Genomic DNA, 26,208 nt, shown 5'->3' on the forward strand with positions numbered 1-26,208 from the left:
AGGGAGAGAAAATTGTAGTGAGCTCCTATCCTCATATGCATTCCCATGAAGGCCATTAATTTCACATTATATCCTGTGTAGGATCCATGGTTCCTGTTTTCAGGTAGGTAAAATACATTTTATATATATCACAGCCATAGATCATTCGAAGGTAGATGCAAAAGCCAAAATGGGGTCTATTTTTGCATATTAGGAGTGGTTCTGGATCTCCATCCGGCTGGTTTATCCACAGTAGGATAACTATGGAATTAGAGTCACATTTATCCCACCTCTCCATCCACAGGAAATGAGGCTTTAAGCTTTCTCAAGGTATTTTTAATATCCTTTGCTTTATTAAATCCTCTTAACATCTGAGAAAGACATTACACCAAGAAGGACAAAAGGAAACTTGAGGCAAAGCCAATGTAGGGTCTTGGGGCCAAATGTAGAATTATATTAGAAATCTGGAGATTGGGTATTTAATATGCTGCCTACAACAAAAGGGCAGAAAAGCACTCTGGAGGGAACAGCTCATTTGTCCCCATGAACAGGGACACCTGAACAATCTCCCAGTGGTTCTAATCCAAGACCATCCCATGGTGAAGCCATGGCATCTCCTCATTGGATCACCACCACCATTTGTCCTCAAGGTCATTGAAATCCCATTTACACTTGACTCTTAGAAAGGACCCCCTCTCCTGCAATTCCTGCAGCTCCCCCTTCACTATGTCGTACAACTCTTTCTTGAGCCTGCAAGAAAGAGAGAGAGAATGCTTTTAAATATGCATTGTTTTAGATGTGAAGTTGGTAATATAAAGTCCTGAATGTATAGCTTTTGATCAACTTCCCAAAGTAGGCAAGCTTCCTTGGAATCCAAGAGGATTTCTGTTAAAACGTGCCTAGTTTAAAGTCTTTCTCCAGGGTGCAAGGGGGGGGAACCCACTGCTTACCTTTCTGACCTCATCTCCAGAACACTGAATAAGGTGGAGAGTGTTCTAACGAAATGCTCTATTTCAATGCCTGGAAGGGGCAATACAGAGCTTGGTAATCCAACCTCGGGGCCTTTACACATGCTACTCCAATACTAAGTATTCCTTAGAATACTCTACACTTTGTCTCTTGTCACTGTCCATGTTCCCCTCCTGATACATGGACTCCTCCTTCCGGCCTCCTTGGGACTCAAGACCAACGTCACCACGTCAGACATGCCTTCTGTTATCACACTGATCACCCTTGTTTTTCTACTACAACCCAGAGTTTCCTTCATAGAGTTCATGACAACACTGCTTTTATACATCTCAGATTTGTCATCTCCCTGAGGAGAATGCAGAGCCATGAAGGCAAGGCCCACGACCATGAGTTTTCTGCTATCTACCACGGCATGCTTGTCAGCCTTGAAAGGGATGTCATTGAGTGAATGTCTGTTAAGTGAAACATTGAGTAGGTACAAGAATGAGAAAAATGAGGGGACTCCTCAACTACCCAAATGTCTGTGGGACTATGCTGCCTAGTATGGTCATCACTACCCATGTGGCCGTTTCAGTCATTCAAACTGAGAAAGGTCAAAAATTCAGTTCCTGGGGTGCACAAACCCCCTTTCAAGTGCCCAGTTACCACATGCTGCTGCTGGCTACTGTACTGGACAACAGATATAAACTGTTTCCATCATTACCATAGGTTCTGCTGGCCAGCACTGCTCTAGGAAATCGAATGCAGGCTGAACCCAATGCTTGCTTTAAAACATCAACCAACCCATCCCCCTCTCTCAGCTAGTGCTTCCTAGTATAAAAGTCACGGGGGATTACCCAAGTTTCTGTAGTTTGCACGTTGATTTTTTTCAAGGCCTTCCACAGTATGCTGATTCCACTGGGCTCCAAGTCATTCTGCAAAAGTTCAGGTTAACCAGGCTTTTACTGCTTCCAAGGACTGAGGAGAGATGCTGGCAGCAAGCAGGCGTCAGATTGCATTTCTCCAACCTAGGAGTGGGTGGGAAGGAAGTGTGAAAGATGGTCCTCTAAGATTGAGAAGTTAGAAGTGATACCAGATCTAGGAAAAAGTATGTGGTTAAAACAAACTGGCTTACAGTGGAAAGCTTACCACACACTGGACACTTCTCCAAATGCTTACACATAACTCATTAATCCATATACCAATCCTATAAAAGGTAGCCAGAATCTTAAATTCCATTTGCCAGCTGAGGAAACAGAACATTAGCCTGCCCAACTGTGAAAGAAACAATGTTCATAAAAAGTGGATGTGATTTGGGGCACCTGGGTGTCTCAGTCATTACGCATCTGCCTTTGGCTCAGGTCATGATCCCGGGGTCCTGGAATGGAGCCCTGCATTGGGCTCCCTGCTCGGCAGGAGGCCTGCTTCTCCCTCTCCCACTCCCCCTGCTGTTTTCCCTCTTTGTCAAATAAATAAAATCTTAAAAAGTGGATGTGATTTTATTTATAAGGTCCTTGAAAGGACTAAAATAAGATTACAACCCCTTCCCTACACTTTCATCTTGTTTCTAAATTCAACAGAACAAAATCTATTTGTAGTAGCTAGCCAACCACATGTTCAAAGACAAAAGTTCTAGTGTTATATCAGTTTAAGTTAGTAGAAATTTCCATATAAGCCTATAAAGAAATGTGACAGGTATCTATACATGAAAATTTTGATAAACAAGTCAGGAAATGACAGATGTTGGCGAGGGTGCAGAGAAAGGGGAACCCTCCTACTTGGTGGGAATGCAAACTGGTGCAGCCACTCTGGAAAATAGTATGGAAGTTCCTCAAAAAGTTGAAAATAGGCTACTGTATGACCCAGCAATTGCACTACTGGGTATACCCCAAAGATACAAATGTAGTAATCCAAAGGGGTACGTGCATCCCAACGTTTATAGCAGCAACGTCCACAATAGGCAAACTATGGAAAGAGCCAAGATGTCCATCAACAGATGAATGGATAAAGATGTGGTATATATATTCAATGGAACATTATGCAGCCATCAAAAGGAATGAAATCTTGCCATTTGCAACAATGTGGATGGAACTAGACAGTATTATGCCAAGCAAAATAAGTCAATCAGGGAAAGACAAGTATTATATGATCTCACTGATGTGAGGAATTCTTAATTTCAGGAAACAAACTGAGGGTTGCTGGAGTGGTGGGGGGGTGGGAGGGATGGGGTGGCTGGGTGATAGACATTGGGGAGGGTATGTGCTATGGTGAGTGCTGTGAATTGTGTAGGACTGATGAATCACAGACCTGTACCTCTGAAACAAATACATCATATGTTAAAAAAAAGATAGTAGGAAGGGAAAAATGAAAGCGGGGAATTGGAGAGGGAAACGAACCATGAGAGACTATGGACTCTGAGAAACAGGGTTTTAGAGGGGAGGGTGGAGGGGGTATGGGTTAGCCCGGTGATGGGTATTAAAGAGGGTACGTACTGCATGGAGCACTGGGTGTTATAGCAAACAATGAATCATGGAACACTACATCAAAAACTAATGATGTGTTGTATGGTGATTAACATAACATAATAAAACAACATTTAAAAAAAAGGTAAAAAAAAAAAAAACAGTAAAGGGAAAGAATGTTTCCTTAGGTTGGAAGAAGTTGGGTAGGATCCAGAGAATGCTTCAAGGTAAAGGCACTATTTGGTAGACAGGAAGGGGATGACATGAGAAAAATGGGCTCCAACATCACCCAAGTGCGTCCTGTCTCTGGTCTAGCGCCACCTGCAGGGCTTTTACCACTGTTATATATGGTTGACCGCGATCATGTACTTTTTTTTTTTTTAAAGATTTTATTATTTATTTGAGAGAGAGAGAGAATGAGAGAGCACGAGAGGGAAGAGGGTCAGAGGGAGAAGCAAACTCCCCGCTGAGCAGGGAGCCAGATGCGGGACTCGATCCTGGGACTCCAGGATCATGACCTGAGCCGAAGGCAGTCGCTTAACCAACTGAGCCACCCAGGCGCCCTCGATCATGTACTTTTAATAGTATTCCCTTGGTCATCTAGGCCAATGTTTCTCAATGAGGGGTGATCTTTCCCCCACAGGGGAAACCGAGCAATGTCTGCAGACTAGGGAGGCGCTATTGGCATCTGGAGGATGGAAGCCAGGGATGCTGCTCAGCATCGTATGTTACATAGGACAGCCCACAGCCAAGGATTACCCAGCCCAAGGTGTAAGTAGTGCTGAGGTTGAGAAACCCTGGTCTGATGGTAAAGATGGAAGCCTGTGAACCCAAATAAGACACTCAGGTGCCTGCTTTAAAGCTACAACATTGGCGGAGCACCTGGGTGGCTCAGTTAAGCATCTGCCTTTGGCTCAGGTCATGATCCCAGAGTCTTGGGATGGAGCCCTGAATCAGGTTCCCTGCTCAGCAAGGGGTCTCCTTCTCCCTCTGCCCCTCCCCCTGTTCATGCTTTCTCTGTCTTCTTCTCTCAAATAAAAAAATCTTTTAAAAAATCATTAAAACTACAACATTGGAGAGTAAAACGGAGTGAAAGTGAACTGAATATCAGACAGGCATTCGTCACTAGAGACAATGCAATAACGGTTGCAAACATTTTATTCATTCTACATCCAGGGAGAAGCACCTAGCAAGTGAGGGCTTAAAACCAGACCAGCATTCTTTTTAAGGCACAAATAGGACCCGGAATTACTTGCATAAATCTGACAGCTTTTCCTTTACCTACAAGATAAAGAATATTGCACCTCAAGATACTTCTTGAAGGACAGGAATGTGGTGAGAAAAAAAAAAAACCCAGCAACTTCTGACTTATTTCACTTATGGGCATAATGTCCTCAAGGTCCATCCACTTAATGCAAATGGCAGGATTTCCACAAAGAAAGAAATACTGTATGATTTCTAAGCATTTTGTGAGAATGAGTAGAATCACCACCTATGTGAAAAATAGCTATCCTGTAAGCCACACTTAACCAAGACTCCTATTATTTGAGTCCAAACCATCTTAGTTTGCTGAACAAACACATCACCTTATGGCTAAAACCAGACTTCCCCTTAGATAGAAAAGACTCTGGGGTGGGAAACATGGTGCACCAGCCCCCCACCTACTATCCAAAAGGTACTAACTGAAACAAAGAATACTTCCAATACACCAAGGAGGGGGTAACTGGAATGAACTTCTGTCTCTGAACTTGAGCCTTACCATTAAGCAGAAGATATAGTTTTTAAAGATTTTATCTATTCATTTGAGACACAGAGATACAGAGAGAGAGCATGAGCAGGGGGAGAAGCAGAGGGAGATGGAGAATGAGGTTCCCCGCTGAGCCAGGAGCCCGACATGGGGCTCGATCCCAGGACCCTGGGATCATGACCTGAGCTGAAGGCAGACGCTTAACCATCTGAGCCACCCAGGCGCCCTAAGCAGAAGAGATTTTTAACAAGAGAACTTTGTCATTTGTTCCTTTCTTGAACCCTCAGGTGACCGCATATTATTCCCTCTGGATGCAACAGTAGAGATGGGGGCTCCCCACAAAGAGAACAGCGTCAACTCACCCAAGTGTGTTCAGTGCACAATTCAGATCTTTTAGAACCTCACACAGGTGTTTCACTCCATCATCCCGAACATCGTTGTTCCCAAGATCCAAAATTTTCATATTATGATTATGCCTGAGGGCATTAGCAAGCTCCTGACAGCCCTCTGCGGTTAAAGAACAACTTGACAAACTGCAAAATAAACAGAAAGGGAAAAACAATAACCCCCGAATCCTTGGGCTTTGCTCTATCTACACCAGCCCATGTCACATTCTTCCAAGGAAAAGAGAGATGCCAAAGCCAGACTTCTCATTCTGAGCCCTGGGAAGAGGAGGGTGCTGGTCAGGAGGTCTGAGTACACTATCTACCCGGCAGAAAGGAAGTAGACAGGACAATGCAGCTCCTTCCCCATGCCATCTATGGGGAGCTTGCACCTGGTTTCCTCTGGACTTGACCCCATGCACTTTTCCCCTTTGCTGATTTGCTTTTTCTCCTTTCACTGTAATAAATCACAGCCACAAATCTGACTCCGTGCCAAGTTCTTGAAGTCCTCTGTGAATCATCAGACCCACAGAGTGGTCTTGGGAACCGCCAACACACATTGTGGTTGGTTCTCAGCAGTCATCCCAGTACCCCCCCACCCCCAACCATAGGTACCCCCACCCATCCCCACCTACCCCCCTCCAATAGAACCTGAAGCTCCTCTAGGTGAGCAATCATGTCTACACCCAGGACTCCAGGCCCATCTGGAACTCAGGCATTTGCAAATTAATTCACATGCTCTCTTCCCATCCTCTGAAGGACAGAGGGGCAATGGAACTCACTCCAGGTTCTGTAGGCTGCAGTCTGGACGACTCAGGGCCTTACACAGAAACTTCACTCCCTCATCTTGCAGGTTATTCCTCTTCAGGTTCAGATGTGTCAAACTCTTGTTCTCAAGGAGAGCATCTGACAAGTACCTGCAACTGGGTACATCGAGCTGGCAGAACCAGAGCCTACGGGGCAAGAGCCACAGAGACAGATGCTCAGGAAAGCAGCCCAAAACAAGGCCCATGGGGACACAAGCCTCAGGCCCTGCCTCTGAGTTCAACCATGGTGTCCCCCTGAACCCCAATCCAGGATATGCTGAGTATCTGTGCTTATCCTTTCCCAGATTTATGCAATGCGCACAGCAAGAACATGCTTGTTATTAGTGGCGGCTTCAAAAAAAAAAAAAAAAAGAGCCAATAGAAGGATGATGATCGGGGCACCTGGATGGCTCAGTCGGGTAAGCCTCCTGCTCTTGATTTCAGCTCATGACTTCAGGGTCCTGGGATTGAGTCCCACGCTGGGCTCCACGCTTAGCAGAGAGTCTGCTTGAGGATGCTCTCTCTCCCTCTCCCTCTCCCTGTGCCCCTCTCCCTCTCCCTGTGCCCCTCTCCTTGCTCTCTCTCAAATAAATAAGTCTTTAAAAATAAAGGGATGATGATCAAAGAATATCAAGTTTCAGTAATGCAAGAGAAGTTCTGAAGATCTACAACATCACTTATAGCTAACAATACGTATTGTGTACTTTAAGTTCTCTAACATTTAGAATTTTCTATGTATTTAAATATTCTATGTTAAGTGATATCACAAAAAATTTAATAAAAAAGGAGGAAGAGGAAACTTTGGAAAGTGATGGATATGTATATGGCCTTAATGGTGGTGATGATCTCATGGGTGTGTACTTCTCCCCTAACTCACCGACTTGTATAGTAAAAATGTGCGACTTCTCACAGGTCAGAAGTTTAATGTGAGAATATTTTTTAATATTTTTTAAAGATTTTATTTATTTATTTATTAGAGAGCGAGCGAGCAAGAAACAGCATGAGAGGGGAGAGAATCAGAGGGAGAAGCAGGCTCCCTACTGAGCTGGGAGCCTGGCGTGGGACTTGATCCCAGGACTCCGGGATCATGACCTGAGCCGAAGGCAGTCGCTTAACCAACTGAGCCACCCAGGCACCCTGTGAGAATTTTTTTTTTAACTTTAAGTAAAAATAAAAAATAAACAGAAGGGAAAACACTTTAAATGACCTTGAGGCAGCTGGGGATGAACCCAAGGCTTTGAAGCCAGTTAGACATGGATTCAAATGCTGTTCAGCCATTACTGACTTGTCAGGCATGTTGCTTTATTCCCTCCAGCCTTCATTTCTTGCTAAGCTGGAGATTATAATGGTCCCTCATGGCATTGTTGATGATCCCATGAGCCATGACGTGCAGTGCTTGAAACAGCACTTGGCAAGTGTGCAATACAAGTTGTAGGAGATATAGAATATAGAGAGATTATATAAGCTTTAGATATATATATAATATGTATACTATATATTATATATATAAAATGCTTAGGCATTATATAATAGACATGTTATATATACATGATTTATATTATTGAGTAACATGAATTATATAGATTACATATATGATTTATATTATTTTATATTTTGTTATATAGTCATGTATCTATTAAATACATATAATTATAGATGAATACCCAACTTTTACATCCACATGGATGGGACTGGAGGAGATGATGCTAAGTGAAATAAGTCAAGCAGAGAAAGTCAATTATCCTATGGTTTCACTTATTTGTGGAACATCAGGAATAGCAAGGAGGACATTAGGAGAAGGAAGGGAAAAATGAAGGGGGGGAATTGGAGGAGGAGATGAACCATGAGAGATGATGGACTCTGAGAAACAAACTGAGGGTTTTGGAGTGGAGGGGGGTTGGGGGGATGAATTGGTCCGGTGGTGGGTATTATAGGAGGGCACGTACTGCTTGGAGCACTGGGTATTATACGAAAACAATGAATTTTGGATCACTACATCAAAAACTAATGATGTATTGTATGGTGACTAACCTAATAAAATAAAATTTAAGAAATATAATTATAAAGTATATTGCTCTAAGCATAATTATAACATTATTATATCTATTGTTAATATAACCTGTAAGTTATATATAATATTAGTTCATATTACATATGTATTAATTAGCTATTAATATTATGGTTCTTTGAGGCTCAGTGCTGAGTGCTAACCTGTTGGTCTGTAGCTCAGATTCTATGGTCTTTCACCATTTACCCCCTTGGAGGGGCCTCAAGACCCTTGGCCTTTTAAACCTTTTATATTTACTTGAACAGTATCCAATTCCAGGAAAACCCATCTCTCCATCTATTCCACACCTGCCCCAGAGCAGCAGATTGTAGCTAAAGTAGAAATCACCTACAAAATCACACTTGGCGCCTACCATTGCCAGTGGATTCATCCCCACCCAGCAACCCCCTTGAAACCTACAGTCCTACATACATCTGCTCAGGTCACATCTCTATGTGGTTGATTAATAGGCATCTCACACTCCCATGTCCCAGACCAAACCCCTCACATCCAAACCTCATCATCCTCCCCGGTCTTCCCCCTGTCAGAAAATGGTACCACCTTTCACCCAGCTGCCAAGCCCATCACCTGGCGATGTTTCGGTTCTTTCCTTCCTAAACCACACTAATGAATCAGCAAGTCCTACTGGCTCTACCATCAAGTATACCCTGAAATCTTACTACCTCACTCTGGCCAATTCACTGTCGTTCTCTTGCCTGATCTACAGGCACTTGTTTCTGTTCTTATTTTTGCTTCCATTATAGTCCATCCTTCAAGAGCAGCCTGAGTAATCTTTCAGAGTATGTCCCTGTACAAACTCCAGTCCTCAGACAATGTTTTCACCTCCAAACAAAACCGATTCCTTCACTGCTGGGGCATAGTCCTGCCTCTCCAGCTTCATCTTCATCAGTCATCCCACTCACTCCTGTTACCCCAGTCTTACTAGTTGTCTTGCTGTTCCTGCAATGCCCTATGCTCACTCCAGCCTCGGGGCCTCTGCATGTGGCTTCTTTAGTCAATGTCTTGTAGCTTTAGTGTCACCTCCTCCAATTGGTTGATGAGAGAAGACCTTACTAGGAAACCAACTACCACTCCTGTCTACTCATTCCACTTTGTTTTTCTTCTTAGCTGAACTCCTAGTTTTTGTTTTTTGTTTTTGTTTTTTTTTTTTTTTGGTATCTCACTCATAAAACTACATCCTCCACACAGGCGGGTGTCTATTTTATCCCTGGCCCCAACCTTGGTGCCCAGCTCTGTATCTAGAGATAGGAGCTCAGATTATTAGTTGACCAGGCCATAATTTCCTGGTATCCTTGTTAAAATTGAATTCCTTGGCACAACCCCCAGGGACTGATTCAACAAATCTGGGGTGCTACTCAGAACCTATGTTTAGAATGGTGCCTACCACATGGAGTAATTGCTCAACACATGTTAGTATTCAACGATATAAATGGGTCCCAAATGAAGGACCCATTGTTTTCCTCCATGCCTACTCCCAAGGAGAGTCACTTCCAGAAATAGAACCAAGAGGAACTTACACGAGTCTCTCTAAGGCGCACTCGGGATGAGTCAGGGAAGCACAGAGGAGCCTCACGCCATCATCTTGGAGTGGATTAAATCCCAGGCACAGTCGAATTGTCCTCTGGATGCTGGTAAGGTACAATGCCAGATCCTGATAGATGGCCGCTGACAGGTTGCATTTCTCCAGGCTGTAGAAGGTACAAGTGCAGTGTGAGCCCCAGCTATGCCCACTTTCTCTTTCTTTCTCAAACTCCCAATCCCTTGGGCCACACATCTGGGACCCCAACATCATCAAAAGATTAAACTGGATAAAGGAGAAAAAGGTGGGTCAGGGTAAGGCTTCTCAATTTCAGCCATACTGACCTTTGGGCTAGATCATTCTTTGTGATGCTGGTGTGTGTGGGGGGGGAGCGGGGGTCCCCCAATGCTGCACTGAAGCATATTGATCATACCTGGTCCCCACTTACTAGATGCCAGTAGCATCCTCCCCTCCCAGTGGTGAGAACCAAGTAAGTGTCCAGACATTGCCAAATGTCCCTTGGAGGACAAGATCACCCCCAGTTTAAAACCACTGGGTTTTCCCTGCTCACTGGAGAGTCTGCCTCTCCCTTTCCACCCCCGCTGCTGCTCTCTCTCTAATTATTTTTTTAATCTTTTTGACATGGGACATTTTTTCTTCATTTTTATTTATATATATTTTTATTATGTTAAGTTATCCACCATACAGTACATATTAGTTTTTGATGTAGTGTTCAATAAAATCCTTTTTTAAAAAATATGGGGCGCCTGGGTGGCTCAGTCAGTAAAGCATCTGCCTTCAGCTCAGGTCATGATCTCAGGGTCCTGGGATCCAGCTCCGACCATGCTCAGCGGGGAGTCTGCTTCTCCCTCTGCCCCTTCCCCGCTTCCCCCCCCTTGCTTGTGTTCCCTCTTTCTCTCTAATAAATAAAATCTTTAAGCACTGGGTGTTATATGCAACCGATAAATTATTGAACACTACATCTGAAACTAATGATGTTCTCTATGTTGGCTAATTGAATATAAATTTTAAAATATTAAAATATTAAAAAATAAATAAAAAACCACTGATTTTAGGGGAGGCTGGCAGGTGAGTCTCCCACAGTCGAGGTGAGGGCAAAGCTGGCTGAGATGGAGCCCTAAGGACATAGTGAAAAAGAGTGAAGATAGGGAATGTGTCAGCAGGGTAGGTAACCACAAGAGGGGGATCCCCAAGGCTCCCCCAGACATGATCCCACTGCCACCCCACCCTGCCACTTAACCCTGCAAAGACACTATTTTGACAAGATAGGAAGACTTACGACAGCTCCTTCAGGGAAGACTTTGACATCCCAGAGGGCCCCTGCAGACTTTTTACCTCAATACCGGAGAGATCATTGTCCCCCAGGCTAAGGAAGCTCACACTCGAGTTCTTGCTGAGCTCCAGAAAGAGATGACGACACATCAGAGGGGTGAGGCCACACGATTCCAACCTACCAAAGGGACCCCAAGACAGGCAGTTACTCACAGGAAGAGGGGTCTTCATTTGGAGGCCCCCTTGTTCCACAAATAAAAGCTTATGTCTCCTTGTTCCTCCTCATCTCCCCAGGCAGGATGGCCTGAAGTCAATGCTACTCAGAGAGTGGCCCAGCACCACCTTGGAGCCTGTTAGAAATGCTAGCTATCAGGCCCCCCAGCAGCCCTGCTGGGTCTCAGGGTGTGGGTTCCAGGACCCTGCATTTTAACACACGCCCTCGGGTGGGTCTGGTGGACATTAAATAACGTGAAGCACTGCATTGTACCCAAGCACTTCTTCCCTTTGCTCATCTTTCTCTACATCCTTTTGCTGCCGTGCTGAGTCCCATCCTCCCAATGCATCACTGAACCTGGGGGTGACCTTGAGGACAGATCTGGAAAAACAGAGACTTACCACAGATACTGGAGGTTGCAGGCTGAATGCCTTAAGGTTTTAAAGATCATCGTAGACACGGGAACTCCCAGGTGGTTTGAGCTCAAGTTCAGATGGGTCAGCCTTTTGTTACCGTGTAGGACAAGGACAAGCTCCTTCAGAATCCTCACAGGAGTTACTGATCTGCATCTGAGAAAGAGAGGAAGTGAGGAGGCTGGCCTCATGGGAGTACTTCATCTTGCCTTTCTACCACACACACGCACACACATACACATGCACACTCATGTACGCCCTCCCTCGAGGATATACATTTATAAGAGGGACCCCGAAATTGAAGCTCAGTTGGATGGATTAAATCAGGAATCAATCCCCTTCCCCACCAAGTCTGCATAAGAGACCCTGGAGCTGCCTGCTCTTCTGGGCAGGGGGCAACCCCCCACACCAACCCAGAAAGTTCTGATGAGAACACCTCTCCTCTTGTTTTTTCTTAATTCTGTTTCTCCTCACTTTAGGACTAAGCAATAAGACCAAAACAGAGGGGAGGGAGGGAGGATGAAAAAGCCATATCCTAATAAAAGATGTTTAAGGCTGCCTCCTGGGGGTTTGATTCAGCTCACAATACACTGAAGTTTGAGGACAATCATTACTGCCAAATCTGCTCTTAACTCACTGAATCAGTGCAAACATCTGATATTCAGACCTCAAGGTGGCACTGCATTGCAGAGGGACAGTAAGGCAGAATTAGTTGGTGTGGACTCCAGAGCATCCAACCCAACGCCTTCTCCAAGTGTAAGGGTCATTCAGTCTGTCCTCAGTCAGGTAGCTCTTACTGGCTTCTCTTTCAATGGCCACCTCCATTATTCCCTACCTTCAAGCCAGATTTGGCACCCTGTGATCTCTGTTTACATCATGTGAGAGGTTTCAGTCCAAAATGATGCTTCAGCTCCAATGCGTAGGTCTTTATTCAGAAAACTTTTAGATAGGAGAGGGCCTTCTGCTTTCCCTATCCAACAACACAAAGCCTCCTCTTCCACACCCGGGGTCCCTGAACAGATTTCCTCCTGCTTTGGGAGATCTCACTGTCTCATACACTACTCTGGTCATTTAAGTTCATTTCTCCAACACTGTAAGCTCCATGAAGGCAGGAATTGTCCATTCTGTTCATGGCTATAACCTCAGAATGGAGAAGAGATGCTCATTAGATATCCATTGAATGAACAAATTCTTTACCACAAACTACCCACCTTTCCTTAAGACTCAACACTTCACATGGATTCTACATAAACTCTGGCTCTCCTCAAGTGCTTTGTCCCGATCACATCCTACAAGTTTTCTACTCCTTCATATTCAGTTCAAAACAGCAGATTCACTCAGAGGTCTTATGAAAATTAGTTTGTCTACCTGTACGTCTCATACAAGATGACTCATGACAGTACCAGGTCTTTGCCTCAATTCATACAAACATGTTTATTTTATTATCCCGAGCACCTGAGCTTACTTTCTGGAAAATAGATACTCACTGCAATAATCAAGAGAAAAATGTTGGATTATTCTCTGATGGAATTTTTCAAATTGTGTGTCACACTTACATCAGTTTTTGGAGCTTGCACCTTGGATTTCTCAGCTCATAACAGAGTTTCTTCATTGAAGAAGTGTTAAGCTTGCTATCACTCAGGTCCAGCTCACTCACATTCCCATTGCAAAACATGGAGCAAATATCCTGCCACTGGTGTCTCTTGGAATGCAGACTTGTCATTTATGAGAGAAAGAAGTGTTACTAAAGTGAACCTCAACCAATGCCCAGAGTGTGGTCTACAGGGGACAAAAAGAGACCCATTGGAAATGAAGGAATTTGCTAGAGTGCTGGGCAGGAAAACTGTGATCCCAAAAGTATAGTTCTTAAAGTCACAGATGTTTTATTCCAACAATCCTCAACCAGGCTTTTCAGAGGAAAGCAACTGCATAAGTGAGGTGAGGTGGCAATTGGTTTAATCCTTACATGTTCAGACTTCAAGTCAAACAGACTTAAGATAAATTCAGAGCTGCACTACCTATGATTTAATCTCTGTGCTCCAATTGTCTATCTCTAAATGTACATAATAAAACTTACCCTCATAGGATTTTGATTTAAAAAAAGGTTTATGCAAATATTTAGAACTTAGGAGGGTTCTATATATGCAATGGAATATTACTCAGCCATCAGAAAAGATGAATACCTACCATTTGCATCGACATGGATGGAACTGGAGGGGATGACGCCAAGTGAGATAAGTCAAGCAGAGAAAGACAATTATCATATGGTTTCCCTCCTATGTGGAACATGAGGAATAGTGTGGGAGACCACAGGGGAAGGGAGGGAAACCTGAAGGGGAAGAAATCAGAGATGGAGACAAACCATGAGAGACTCTGGACTCCAGGAAACAAACTGATGGTTACAGAAGGGAGGGGGTGAGGGGGGTCGGGTAACCAGGTGATGGGTATTGAGGGTGGCACATGTGACGAGCACTGGGTGTTATACGCAACTAATGAATCATTGAACACTACATCAAAAACTGATGTACTATATGTTGGCTAACTGAACATAATAAAAAATTCTATTTAGTATTTCCTTAATGTGGTAGGCTGTCAACATTTACAAGAGTAAAAGAGCATCCAAGTCATGAATTAAACTTTTTATCTCCAATGAAGAAAGTAAAACAAACACATTAAAGCACCTAAGGATATAAGGTTCTACATGGTGAGCCCAGAATTATTGCATTGGTTAGTTGTTTCTAACCTTAGTGTATTTGTATTTGTGTGTGTGTACACATGCCCATGTATTCATGTTTAACATCCCAGTTAATTCTGAGATACAGACAGAATTAAAAACCACTTAGGAAAAGAAACTGTACTGTAGAGAAACAGGGACTGACCTTCACATCAGAAGGTCTGTTATTGCCATTAAGGAAGACATGAAATCTCCTTCAGCCTTAGGGTGATTATGTGTAAGGTGAGGAATGGTGTTGATGGAGTATTAATCCTTACAATAAATGGTATTATCCTTGGGAAAACATTTAGTAGTAAGGACACTTACTCATGTAACCCAACAGTGAATGCTACCTAAGTCCACTATTTAGGTTTTACGGAATCTAAGACTGGACAAACGTCAGCCAAGATATATTGAACATTTATGACTCTGAGACCCTGAGACCAAACATCTTACTAATATTCCAATCTGGATGAACACAAAGAGATTAGTCTTCTCAGAATTTCTATTTGTACAACCAAAATTGAACTGGTATTTTTTGTAAGTCTGAGGGTTAAACAAGAAAGGATGTGTGAACACATAGCAGCCCCTGTCTCATGGGAGGAGTTTAGAAAACACCTTTAGGGCCTGAAATAATTAGAACACTGAGATCTCTTTACCTCTTAGGCTGCAAGTCCACAGTGTCAGCAATGGGAGAAGGTCATAGGGTAAGACCCAAAAGTAGTTTAAGTATTTCTGGGATTCTTCTTCCCGGAGACAAAGGGACAAACTCTTCATGACAAACCTCAGGATATAGTTGACACCATTGGACGCACCCCCACCGCAACTCATGCTCAAAGGAGGGGCACCAGCATTTTGAGCTCTGGAGCTCTGGAAGAGAGCTGGACATCGATCCAAGCTGAGCTGCTTAGTGGCCACACTGACATAAGCAAACTGTTTTTATTCAGTTTTCTCATCTACGAATGGCAATAACACTCCACCCTCCATTCAACAATGGGCATCAGTTGGATATAAGGAGAGGTCTTAGCACAATGTCTGGCACATACATCTTCACTATTCGGGGCCTGAGATAGAAGCTCTACCTTGAAGTAGATCAATGGAAGTAGCCAAGGAATCCTATATGACACCTAAAGGGAAATGGTCTCCTGGGTTGGAGTGACCTAGAAGGTTTGGTCAATCATAACCAATGATAAAACAATAACATATCCCCAGTTCTTCATGGAAGAACTTGGGCAGAGCCTGGGAAGAAACCTGGGAGGGAAATGGTTTGCATTACTAACTCCAAAGTCTCCACGTTGAAAGTCAATTCCGTTTGAGGGATGGGAACGGTGATAGAAAGCCTTAGCTTACTTAACTTTCGACAGTGCTTTAGGCAAAATGAAGAAACTTGGAGTTGTAGATTCCCAAAAATATCAAGGTCTGCTTCAAGGAGATGACTCAAAATCTGCCTTACAAAGTCTTCCTCCTGAGTCTCATATAAGCACTCAAAAAAGTGTTGGAATTCAAAACGGTTGGAGAAAATGTCATAACTTTCTAATTCCTCTGCCCATTCTAATAATTCATCCATTATCCTGCGACTCACTTTACAATGCAAAGTAGCTTCCAGTTCTCCTGCTAAGTTTCTTTTTAAAAGACCAAAGAAAAAAGAGCCATCTGATTCCAATACAAGTTTGTGTCAGCCAAAGCATCATTCAGTAGCACCTTCATCTCTTCATGCTTTGCAGGACTGCCAACGGACCCTTTTGTCCCTCCAAGTGCATAGAATATGGCCCCCAAAAACACCTGGAAACTCTGGTGAGTGAAAGTAACACACGCCTCCCAGTCCCTGACCTTTCGGAGAATATTCAAGCTGAGGAGAGAATCAATGAGAGGTGCTTCCAGGCACTTGTGTTTGAGGTCTTCTTTTGCAAATGTGAAATTCCCAAACCACATCCCCTCTGCAGCCAGAGAGCAGAGGGCTCTCCACTGCTCTGGCCAGTTCTGGTCTGACAAACTCACCTCTGCTTTGGCAAACAAGCTGGAGAAAAAGTGGACGTACAGACGGGTGGTGGTCTGGGTGCTTAGCTGGAAACAAGGATTTCTTGCCATCTGCTGCTTCAGGCAGGAACACACGGTCCAGCACACCATGGGGGCAGAGCAGAAATAAAACAGGTTTTCATTTTTTCTTACCCAATGCAAGATTTTCTTAGCTTTGTTTTGGTCACCAAAGTACCTGATGAAATACTCCTCCCTGTCTCCCTCTGTGAACCCTAAGATTTGTATAAACCATGGATTCAGTAACAACTTTTTAAGATCCTTGGTTCTATACTCCTTGGTTGTGATCAGTAAGGTAGCCATGGGAACCAATTCTTTCCTCAATAAGTAGAGCAGGATTCTGTTGACTGGGAGTCGCTGATACCAGTCTGTACATGGTGGGCTGTTGTCCAAGTTGGAGGGCAGGTCCATTTCCTCAAAGCCATCAATGACAAACAGAAGCCTCTCAGGGTGACTCATGAGCTCTTCAGTGGGGGGCTGGGAGTCAGGCCAGTCCCAGGAAAGCAAGGCAGCAAATGTGGTATCCTTCATCTCTTTAAGTTTATGGCAACTGATAAAGAAAACATAGGAGAACCTCTGCTGAAAGAGAAAGCCCTCTGTCCAATGCAGCATGGCCTTCATTGCCAGGGTGGTCTTCCCGACCCCTGCTACTCCCTCTAAGACTATTGTCTGTGGCTGGGCTCCAGTCCTGTTAGGATACAGGAGGCTCTTCAGTTCATATTCCTTCTCCGTCACATTGCGGAGATATATATGGCCTTCAGGCCAAGGCATGTTGTCCCACAGCATCAATATTTTAGCCTTCATCTTCTCTCTGTATCTTCTTCTGTGAACTAAGACAGAGAAGTGAGGCAAAACAGAACACAACAATGGTCAGAATGAATTTTGGCCTTAGGAATAGTCAGTTTTTATATAAAACCTTAAACAAGACAATAAGTTCTACCTTCAAGGGTCTAACTTTTGGAAGGAGCAGCGTGGTGGTACAAAGTAGCAAAGGTAGCAGAATAGCTCAAGGATATACAAAAAATACAGAGAACATAAGAGAGACTGAGAATGCCCTTTGGAGGAGGAGGGGAAGGGATCTGTAGAGGCTTCTGCAGGAGAGTTAACACCATAATCACGAGAAGCTGCCAGTCCAAGATGTAGAAAGAGGATTTTAGGCAGGGTGAAGAGCTAGCACAAATGCCCTGAGACAGGAATAAGAACATTCTAGAGCAGAGTGAGCAAAGTGCCTGACAGGGGGTCTCAACTGTGGCGAAGGGCTGGTCATGGGTATCTTTGTTCTGAAGGCCAAGAGATGAAAAGCCACAATCTCCATATTTAAAAGGTCACTGTTGCTTAGAGAGGGGATTATGTTGAAAGAAAGGAGCAAGGAGCCCACTTATTAAGCTGCTTCTGTTGTCTAAGTGAAGGTAGGTAGGGTTGGTCAAACATATCCATTGATAACACAATAGCAACAACAATAGGTCCCTGGTTCTTTGTGGAAACACTTGAGCAGAGCCTGTGAGGAACTAGAGCATAGTATTGAAAATAGGATGAATGAACTTAGGGTATATACTGAGAGTAGAACCAGTAGTATTACTAATGATTTCTAATAACGAGGGTGTGGGGAATGCTAAGGAAAATAGAGTTGTACATGCATTCTAGGTTTGTGGCTTAAATATCTTAGTGGATGATTCTTTTTAATACACACACACACATGCAGTTTCTGGTATAAAGAACAGGAGAGTGGGAATACCAAAGGCCTGCCTTTGCATTTTCTTTAAGGTTTAGAACTGATGCTTAGGGCTGCAATGCTTTGTGGACACATCAAATTCTTCGAACCTCGGTTCCCTTTTAAGTTCCAAATAAGCAGGAAAGAATGGAAAAGCATTTTTCTTTTACTCACCAGAAGGGCAAAGTCATTTTCTGGAGGTGGGGCCCTTTCTGTTCAGATTATCAAAGGTCTCTGAAGGCTGGCATTCCTCAAATATTCAACCTCACAGAGCTTTACCCCATCTCCAAACAAGGACTGTTCTGGATTGATTAAACCCCAAAACTTGATCACGCAGTCTTTAAGAAATGGATCTTATGGACCAAAGGTGGGACACTCGTGTGGGACCTTCTTCCTCAGAACCAGGTAACCCATCTCCCCCTGCCTCTGTTCTCTCCCACACAACAAGAGCTGGAGAACACGTGGGTCTACACCCAGGTGGCAGCTATAGCACGGATACCTTTCCCCCCGACCCCGCCCCAGCCAAGTGGAGAAACAGTCTTGCCATCCAGAAGATGTAAAGCAGAACACAAACACAGCACATGTCATTTTGAAAGACAAAAACCGCATGAGGAGGAATACTTGCCATCTATGGGACAGACCAAAAGGTCATTCATTTTCTATATGCAATGTGCTCTTACAAGTCAATAAAGAATAGAGCAAGCACCCAAAAGAAGAGGGAAGAACAAACAGTCATTTTGCAAGAAATAAACAGGCTAAAAGCAATTACAGTTTTCAACTCACTCACACAACAAATGCAAACCAAGTATTAAATCAGGGCAGTATTTTTATCAAGGCGGCAATTTTTTTAAAGAATCTGTTGATAACAGGACAGTAAAACACCTGAAGTATCAGGAGAGACATAACTTGATACAGTCTTTTAGAAGATCAATTTAGCTGCATCAAAGTTTAGATTCTGTATGTGCTTTGATCCGGGAGTTCTAGTTTAGGCACATCTTCTGCAGAAATACTTGCAGATGGACACAATAGGTCATGGATGTTTATCAAATATTGTTTTTTTTTTTTTTAAAGATTTTATTTATTTGACAGAGAGAGAGAGAGACAGCAAGAGAGGGAACACAAGCAGGGGGAGTGGAGGAGGGAGAAGCAGGCTTCCCGCCGAGCAGGGAGCCCGATGAGGGACTTGATCCCAGGACCCCGGGATCATGACCTGAACTGAAGGCAGACGCTTAATGACTGAGCCACCCAGGCGCCCCTCAAATATTGTTTAATATGCACATACCCAGAAGCCCAAGTTTCTACCAATAGGACAGGGTAAGCTACAGGCCATGACATATTAAGTAGCTATTAAAATGTGAAGCTGATAGGTTTGTATAATGATGTGATCAAGGTATCAAATGACAAGAATTACAAACTGATATATAATCTAATTCATGAAGAAAAGCTGGAAGAACACACACCAAATTTTTAAGCTTGCTACCTTTGTAGAATTAATTGGCTATATAGGAGAAACTTTAAAATATTAAGCACATTGTACCATTTATATTTGCTTGTATAATCACTTTAACCAAGAAACAGGTAACTCTGGGAACCAAAAAGTGCTCCAAAAGTTGGAAAAAAAAATTCAAAAGGTATTACATTTTAAAAGGAGACATCGAGTTAAAAAGTTTCGATATTATAAATATTATCAATGAAATAGGCTTTGTGGACGGTATGATGGAAAGTTGAAGTAATCTTTCAAATGGTTTTAACAAAAACAGATGGTAGCATGGGATTAAAAAGTTATGATTGGGGGAATGGGTAAAATGGATGAAGGAGGGATACAGGCTTCCAGTTATGGAGTCACAGGAATAAAAGACACAGCACAGGGAATATAGTCAATGATATTGTAATAGCAATGTAATGGGTGGATGGCAATAACAAAGTGAGCACAGCATAATGTATAAACTTGTTGAATCTCTAAGTTGTACATCTAAAACTAATGTACATTGTGTCAACTATACACAATTAAAAAAACTCAATTTTGTGAAAAAAAAAGTTATGATCTAATTGTTAGTCCCAGGAAACACAACACCTAATTAGAGTTGTAGAGAAAGAACAGAGAAGGAATGATTAATGCCAAAAAGATAAGACTATTTGAGAGCAGAAGAGTACTTTTTACATTTAAATGTCCTGCTTAATATCCAACCTAATCAAGAGGGTAAGGACCACAAACCTAGATACCCTGTGACATTTCAGAACACAGGGATGGAGGACTCCACAAGTTCTCATAGTGTAAAAGATAGGTCATGGGTCATATAAAATGTAAAAAAAAAAAAAAAAAATCACGTTATCAAGATTTATCAACACTGGGCACCAGAGGACATTGGAACACCAGAAACATTGAGGGAGAAGGACTTTCAAGCTGGACAATTACACCCAAGCCATTCATCAATGGTGCACTAGAGAAATTATCAGGCAAGCTCTCAAGGAAATTTCCTCATATTGACTTTTCTAACTTATCATAAAATGGGTCCCCTGAAACAGCAGTGAGAAAGACAGATGGACATAGAAGTTAGGGCAAAGTGGGGGTGGGGGGGCAACAACATTTGAGAGTAGAAAATAGAATTCGAGATTAAATCAAGTCCCAGGATGAGAAATATGTGGCAACTGATACAGACTAGGGAAGGATGTTCAGCTTCAGGAAACTGTCTAGAAACAGTGATGAGGGACCTGATGGATTGCTTGTTACATCTGATTACATTATACTTCCCAAAGAATTTGGAGATAATTGCATGGAAAGTTTAAAAAGCAATTATTAACTCAAACAAAAACAGGCAATGATTCCCCCAAAAAGGTATATACAGTGGGCTGAACAGTGCCCCCCCAAAATATATGTTGACATCCTAATCCCCAGAACCTTGTGTAGCAAATATAAGGACCTTGAGGAGAAGAACTTATCCTGTATTGCCCTAGAGGCAGTCAAATGTATTCTCACAAGAGACAGAATTCTGACACATAAGAGGAGGCGGCCATGTGACCAGAGATAGAAACTGGAGGGATGCAGCCACAAATCCAGGAATGCCACCAGAAGCCCGATCAACAAGGAAGAGGCTCTCTGCAAACCCCAGGAGGAAGCATGACACTGCCGACACCGTAATTTTGGACTAATCCAGAACTGTGAGGGAGTAAACATCTGTTATTTAAGCCACTCAGTTTGTGGAAATTTATTATGGCAGCCCTAGAAAAGAAATATAGCTTGTATTCCTGATGTATCATGTGGCTCAGCATTGATTTATATCCATGATACTGAAAATTGATTGCTTCACAAAAATAATTGGAGATATTTAACTACCATGATAATTGATTGAAAAACCAAGAGGTTACAGTGTATGTTAATCTCTTTTGAGCAAGAGTGGCATATAGTTGCTTCTACAGAACAGAACTCAAGGGTTGAGGAACGGATTGAGGTTTTTCATTACAAGTTTTAGGTTTCCATGATATTTTCTGGATTATACACCAGTACATATATTTGAGAAAACCAAATCTGTTCCATAGCTGCATGTATTACTTTGTCAACCTGAAAATCTCCAACAGTCAACTGGTACAAAAAAAAAAAAAAAAATGCAGTTACCTATTAATGCAAAGTACAAAGTCCAGAAAGAGACACTGGTATCTAAGAGCAGAGAGTGGAGTCAGAGAAATTATCCAGTTTATAGTAACTTATTATTCAATAAGCAGCAGTGCAAGAACAGGTTGGGAATTGTATAATTTCCTGCATGCTATCAATCGAAGAAAATTTCAGAGGTGGTGGCGATTATAGACCCAATAAAATGGATGCCCCATCAAGCCATTTGTCACCACATTTTTCCACCATAAAGTAGCATACAAACCTTTTTCTTCTTCTTCTGGCATCTCTTCTTCTCTTGGTTTGGATCTTGGGGTACCCATGCTTGTGCATCTCTGAAACAAACAGTGATGGTGGGATATTGAGATACCTAGGCTGAAAATGGCCAATGATGGATGCTCTCCACAGAGCTAAGTATTGCTCTGACAGGCTTGAGACTGAAGAGACAAAAGAATCACATTCTCCAGCCCCATCAACTCAAGTACTTTGGACCCAGCCATGCCCTGTCAGGAATGCTCTCTCCCATACCCATGTGGTTCACCACCTCACCTCTGAGTCTTTGCTCAAATTTTAGCTCAATGGTGCTGGGCAGTCTTGATTAGTATTTCACTTGATCACTGGGCACACATTCAAGACTCTCCCCATTCAACTTTCTCTTTCCATTGCATTTGTCACCTCCTAACACACTATGTAGTGTATGTATTTCTTAGGCTCAGTACCTCTCTTCCCACCACACTGAAGGAGGGACACAAATGGCTAGCCTCTGTTTGCCTACTTATCCCAAGTACGCAGGACAACACCCAGCACATAGAAACCACTCTACTATCTCTGGATACCAGAATACCATGGGAATAAAAGCACCAAGAATTGGGTTCTAACTCAAGCCTCCCTCTATATATTTCACAAAACCACTCTGAATGCCCCATTCCTCATGAGCTAAAGGGCCCCTTCCATGTCTAACTCACACAGCAATAACTCCTATTCCACTGCCCACTGCTTAGCTGCTATAGGCCAATGCCCCATAAGGGATAATAGCTCTAACAGAGACATGGCTCTAATGTTTATAATTCCATTGGTTGTCAAGGTTTGCAGGACTTGATCTGGGTAGCCAGCTGGGTCCTGGGCTTCCTCCTCATGCCCCGTGTTCCTTTGAAGAGCTACTACCCATCACTCTCCACTATGGTGAGCTTGGCCAATATAATCCCAATTCTGTGGAGCCCCACAGAGCCTACCTGTAGGGCCTGTCCAGGGCTAGGCCAGCTCACCTAGGATCAGGGGACCTGAACGGGAAATCTTATGTGCATAGCGCAGTAAGCTAAGATCATCCCTCATCACTAGCTCCATTTCACAACATGACACATTGCATTCCTCTGTTGCACATAAGCCCAGTGATGGGATACCTCCAGATTATAGCCTTGCTGCCACAATCTATATCTAGATACGTTAAATTGAAGGCTCTAGATCTAGCTGGGGCCACTTATCAAAAGAGTCAACACAACAGCCTAGAATTTAAGTCCCATTTTCCTTAAAAAAAAAAAATCCCAATTCAGACTTCCCTTTGTCTGCCTAGGAAAGCCTGTTGAATCACAGATTCACCTACCCAAAATCTGTTGACATCGTCTTGGGTAGGGTGGAAAGTATATGCCATAAGATGACAAAGGCATTCCCAGTTCTGATACTGTCCCTCTGGCATTGTCTCAAACTAGCACCTGGAATCCAGAAAAAACTACCCCAAAGATAAATGAATGTGTGAGAACTTTCTCTGAGCCCAGCATCTTCTAAGCATTTCCTTCTAGAAACTCAGAGGTAGGTACAGCTGGCCAGGTTTTCAAGAAGAGAGAACAGGGGCCCAGGGGTAAGTCATTTGCCCAGGGTTACAGTTGGTCAGGTGGGCCAACCTTTGAATCCAGGCACTCTGACACCAAACCTGAGCTCCTAAATCCAGGGCCCCCAAAAGATAGCACACATGTGCCCGCAAACACACACGCATTCACATACAACAGCATCATTCAAGCACAGAGACTCTTGTTATGCCATATTTCCTAGAAGATGGAGCCAAGGGGGGAGTAGAAGCCATCCTGACCCCCTGGACCTTTATATCATCACTCATGTTGCCAGGAAGATGATGTGGTCTAGGGCTTTTTCCTGCTGGCAAGGTATCCTCCATATGCTACACCCCCTCAGAAGGCCAAGTGGGAATCAAGTAAGGACCAGGAAGAATGGGCTTCTTCAATGTGCCAGGTCTGGCTCTACAGCCTTCATACAGGACCAGTGGCTAGAAAGGATGTTCTTCCTTTAATGGCATTCTCCTCTGTGCAAATGCCTCCCTCTGGGATCGTCAGTCTAAAACAGGATTTAAGGATTCTAGGTTCCATTCTCTAATTCTCTGTTCAACACCTGCCTATTCTACACAAGAGTAAATGAGGGATTTCAAATGAAGGAGGAAGATGGGGGGAGAGGGAATGGAGAAAGGATGGCAGGTAGACAGGGAAATCTAGTTCCCACCCCATCCTCCTGCTCACCAAAAGATACAGAGAGCCTGAATTTCCATAGACTCAGTCTCCAATGTGGGAGGTATCATGTTGCCAGCTCCCATCCCTACTGCTTAGAACTTATGCCCTCATTCGGGGCAAGAGAAGCAGTATACAGTCAAGCACAGAGCCTCTGGACACCTACTACCTGGGTTCAAGTCACCAGCTCTGTGACCTTGGGCAACTCACTTGAGCTCTGGGCCCCAGTTTTCTTGTCTACAAAAGTGGAACAAGAGGACCTCCTTATGAGTGTAGTAAAGACTACATACAAACACAGGAGGCATCAGGATCAATGCCTGGCTCATAACAGGTACCAGTAAAAGTTAGGATGATTTTGTACTGGTCTCAGAGACAACTGGTTCTGCCATAAAGTGGTATATGCACTCCTAAGGCTCACTGCAGAGAGAAAACTGGATAAATACCACATGGGTTTTTATATTATAGGAAAATGGAATCAGTGATACATTCAGAAAAATGATAACAAAAACAGTAGCACAGTCCCACACTTGCTAACTAGTTATGAAACACATCACTACTACAATAAATACCACACAATACAACAGCACACCAGACGCAATGCCACCACAAACACAGCATGCACATTACAAGAAAAAAAAAAAAAGCGCCTGACGTTTACTTGAGGGTGTAGCAAGTGTTACAGCTTGTGAGGTTTTGTGAAGTAGAAAGAGCGATCTAAAATCAGAAAGTTTTGGGTGGGTGTGGCTCGTGCTAGGGTAGCTGATAAATATTTGAGGTGTGTGTATGCACCCGTACATTTTGTATATTCCTTCATGGCTTGGCTCAGCTGGGGGCAGTTTTTTGTTTTGTTGGCATTTACCTAGTGTTTCCCTTGTAGGAAAAAGAATCCTGCATAAGCAAACATGAGATTCCTGTTATACTCAAATCACTCCCTAATACTACAGCTGCCTTGGAAGAAATCTGTATTTTCTTCTTTTAAATTTAAATTCAATTAGCCAGCTTAAGGTACATTAGTTTCAGATGTACTATTCAATAAGTCATCAGTTGTGTGTAACACCCAGCGCCCATCACATCATGTGCCCTCCTTAATTCTCATCACCCAGTTACCCCACCCTCGCACCCACTCCCTTCCAGGAGGAAGTCTGTATTTTCAAAAGAAGGTTTGCAACACAACTGAGCGTACCTCACATTTTCCTCCTTTTTGCTTTGAGTCACCATTCCCTCCCAGGCTAGAGCTCTGAATTTTCGTAGCCTTTATACCTTTAACCCGAAACTCTCATAGCCCAGCAGGGAGATTTTTTTAAGGGTAGCTAGAATTTTGGCACGACCCCATAAAAATCCAGCCACCATCTCCTTGTTCCCCTGCACATCAGGCAGATGCCCCTCTGTCCCTCCACCCCCATCCATCCATTCATCCGTCCCTCCCTCCCTCCCATGGACCCACTCAGCATTCAACGTTGCTCTAACTTCCACACACAATGAAGTCAGATTCATGTTCTCAAAGATGCTGAGGGTCACTTCCCATATCTGCCTTTCTGAAAAGTATTCACCCAACAGACCTAACAGATTAATGGGATTACTGGCTTTCAAATTTGCCCAGGGGATCTTCTGGAAGTTCCCAAGCAGCAGCTCTGGGGACTGGAGGCACAGCTTGAATTCCTCCAGCTGAGGTTGATCCAGGCCAATCAGGTAAGACAGCAGCTTATTACAGGAACCATTGTCAAAAGAGACGTTCACGGAGGGGCTCATCTTGCCCAACACACAAGATTTCTAGCTCCGCCCGGGAATTGCTACATCCACA

At 43.3% G+C, this 26,208-nt stretch overlaps 1 protein-coding gene across 1 annotated transcript; it reads right to left on the reverse strand.

The window, feature by feature from the left end:
- Nucleotides 1–605: 605 nt before the first annotated feature.
- Nucleotides 606–26,156, reverse strand: NLRP13 (NLR family pyrin domain containing 13). Its single transcript, XM_088027029.1, is given in 14 exon segments — nt 606–729; nt 1,785–1,816; nt 1,818–1,870; nt 1,873–1,955; nt 5,499–5,669; nt 6,302–6,472; nt 9,911–10,081; nt 11,213–11,383; nt 11,821–11,988; nt 13,389–13,534; nt 15,840–16,186; nt 16,189–17,409; nt 24,618–24,670; nt 25,852–26,156. Coding segments are annotated over 14 exon segments (3,216 nt in total).
- Nucleotides 26,157–26,208: the final 52 nt, after the last annotated feature.

The sequence above is a fragment of the Eumetopias jubatus genome, unplaced genomic scaffold (genome assembly GCF_037043125.1).
Source record: "Eumetopias jubatus isolate StellerSeaLion01/CBP00866 unplaced genomic scaffold, mEumJub1_p1.0 scaffold_10, whole genome shotgun sequence".
In the NCBI taxonomy this organism is placed as follows: Eukaryota; Metazoa; Chordata; class Mammalia; order Carnivora; family Otariidae; genus Eumetopias; species Eumetopias jubatus.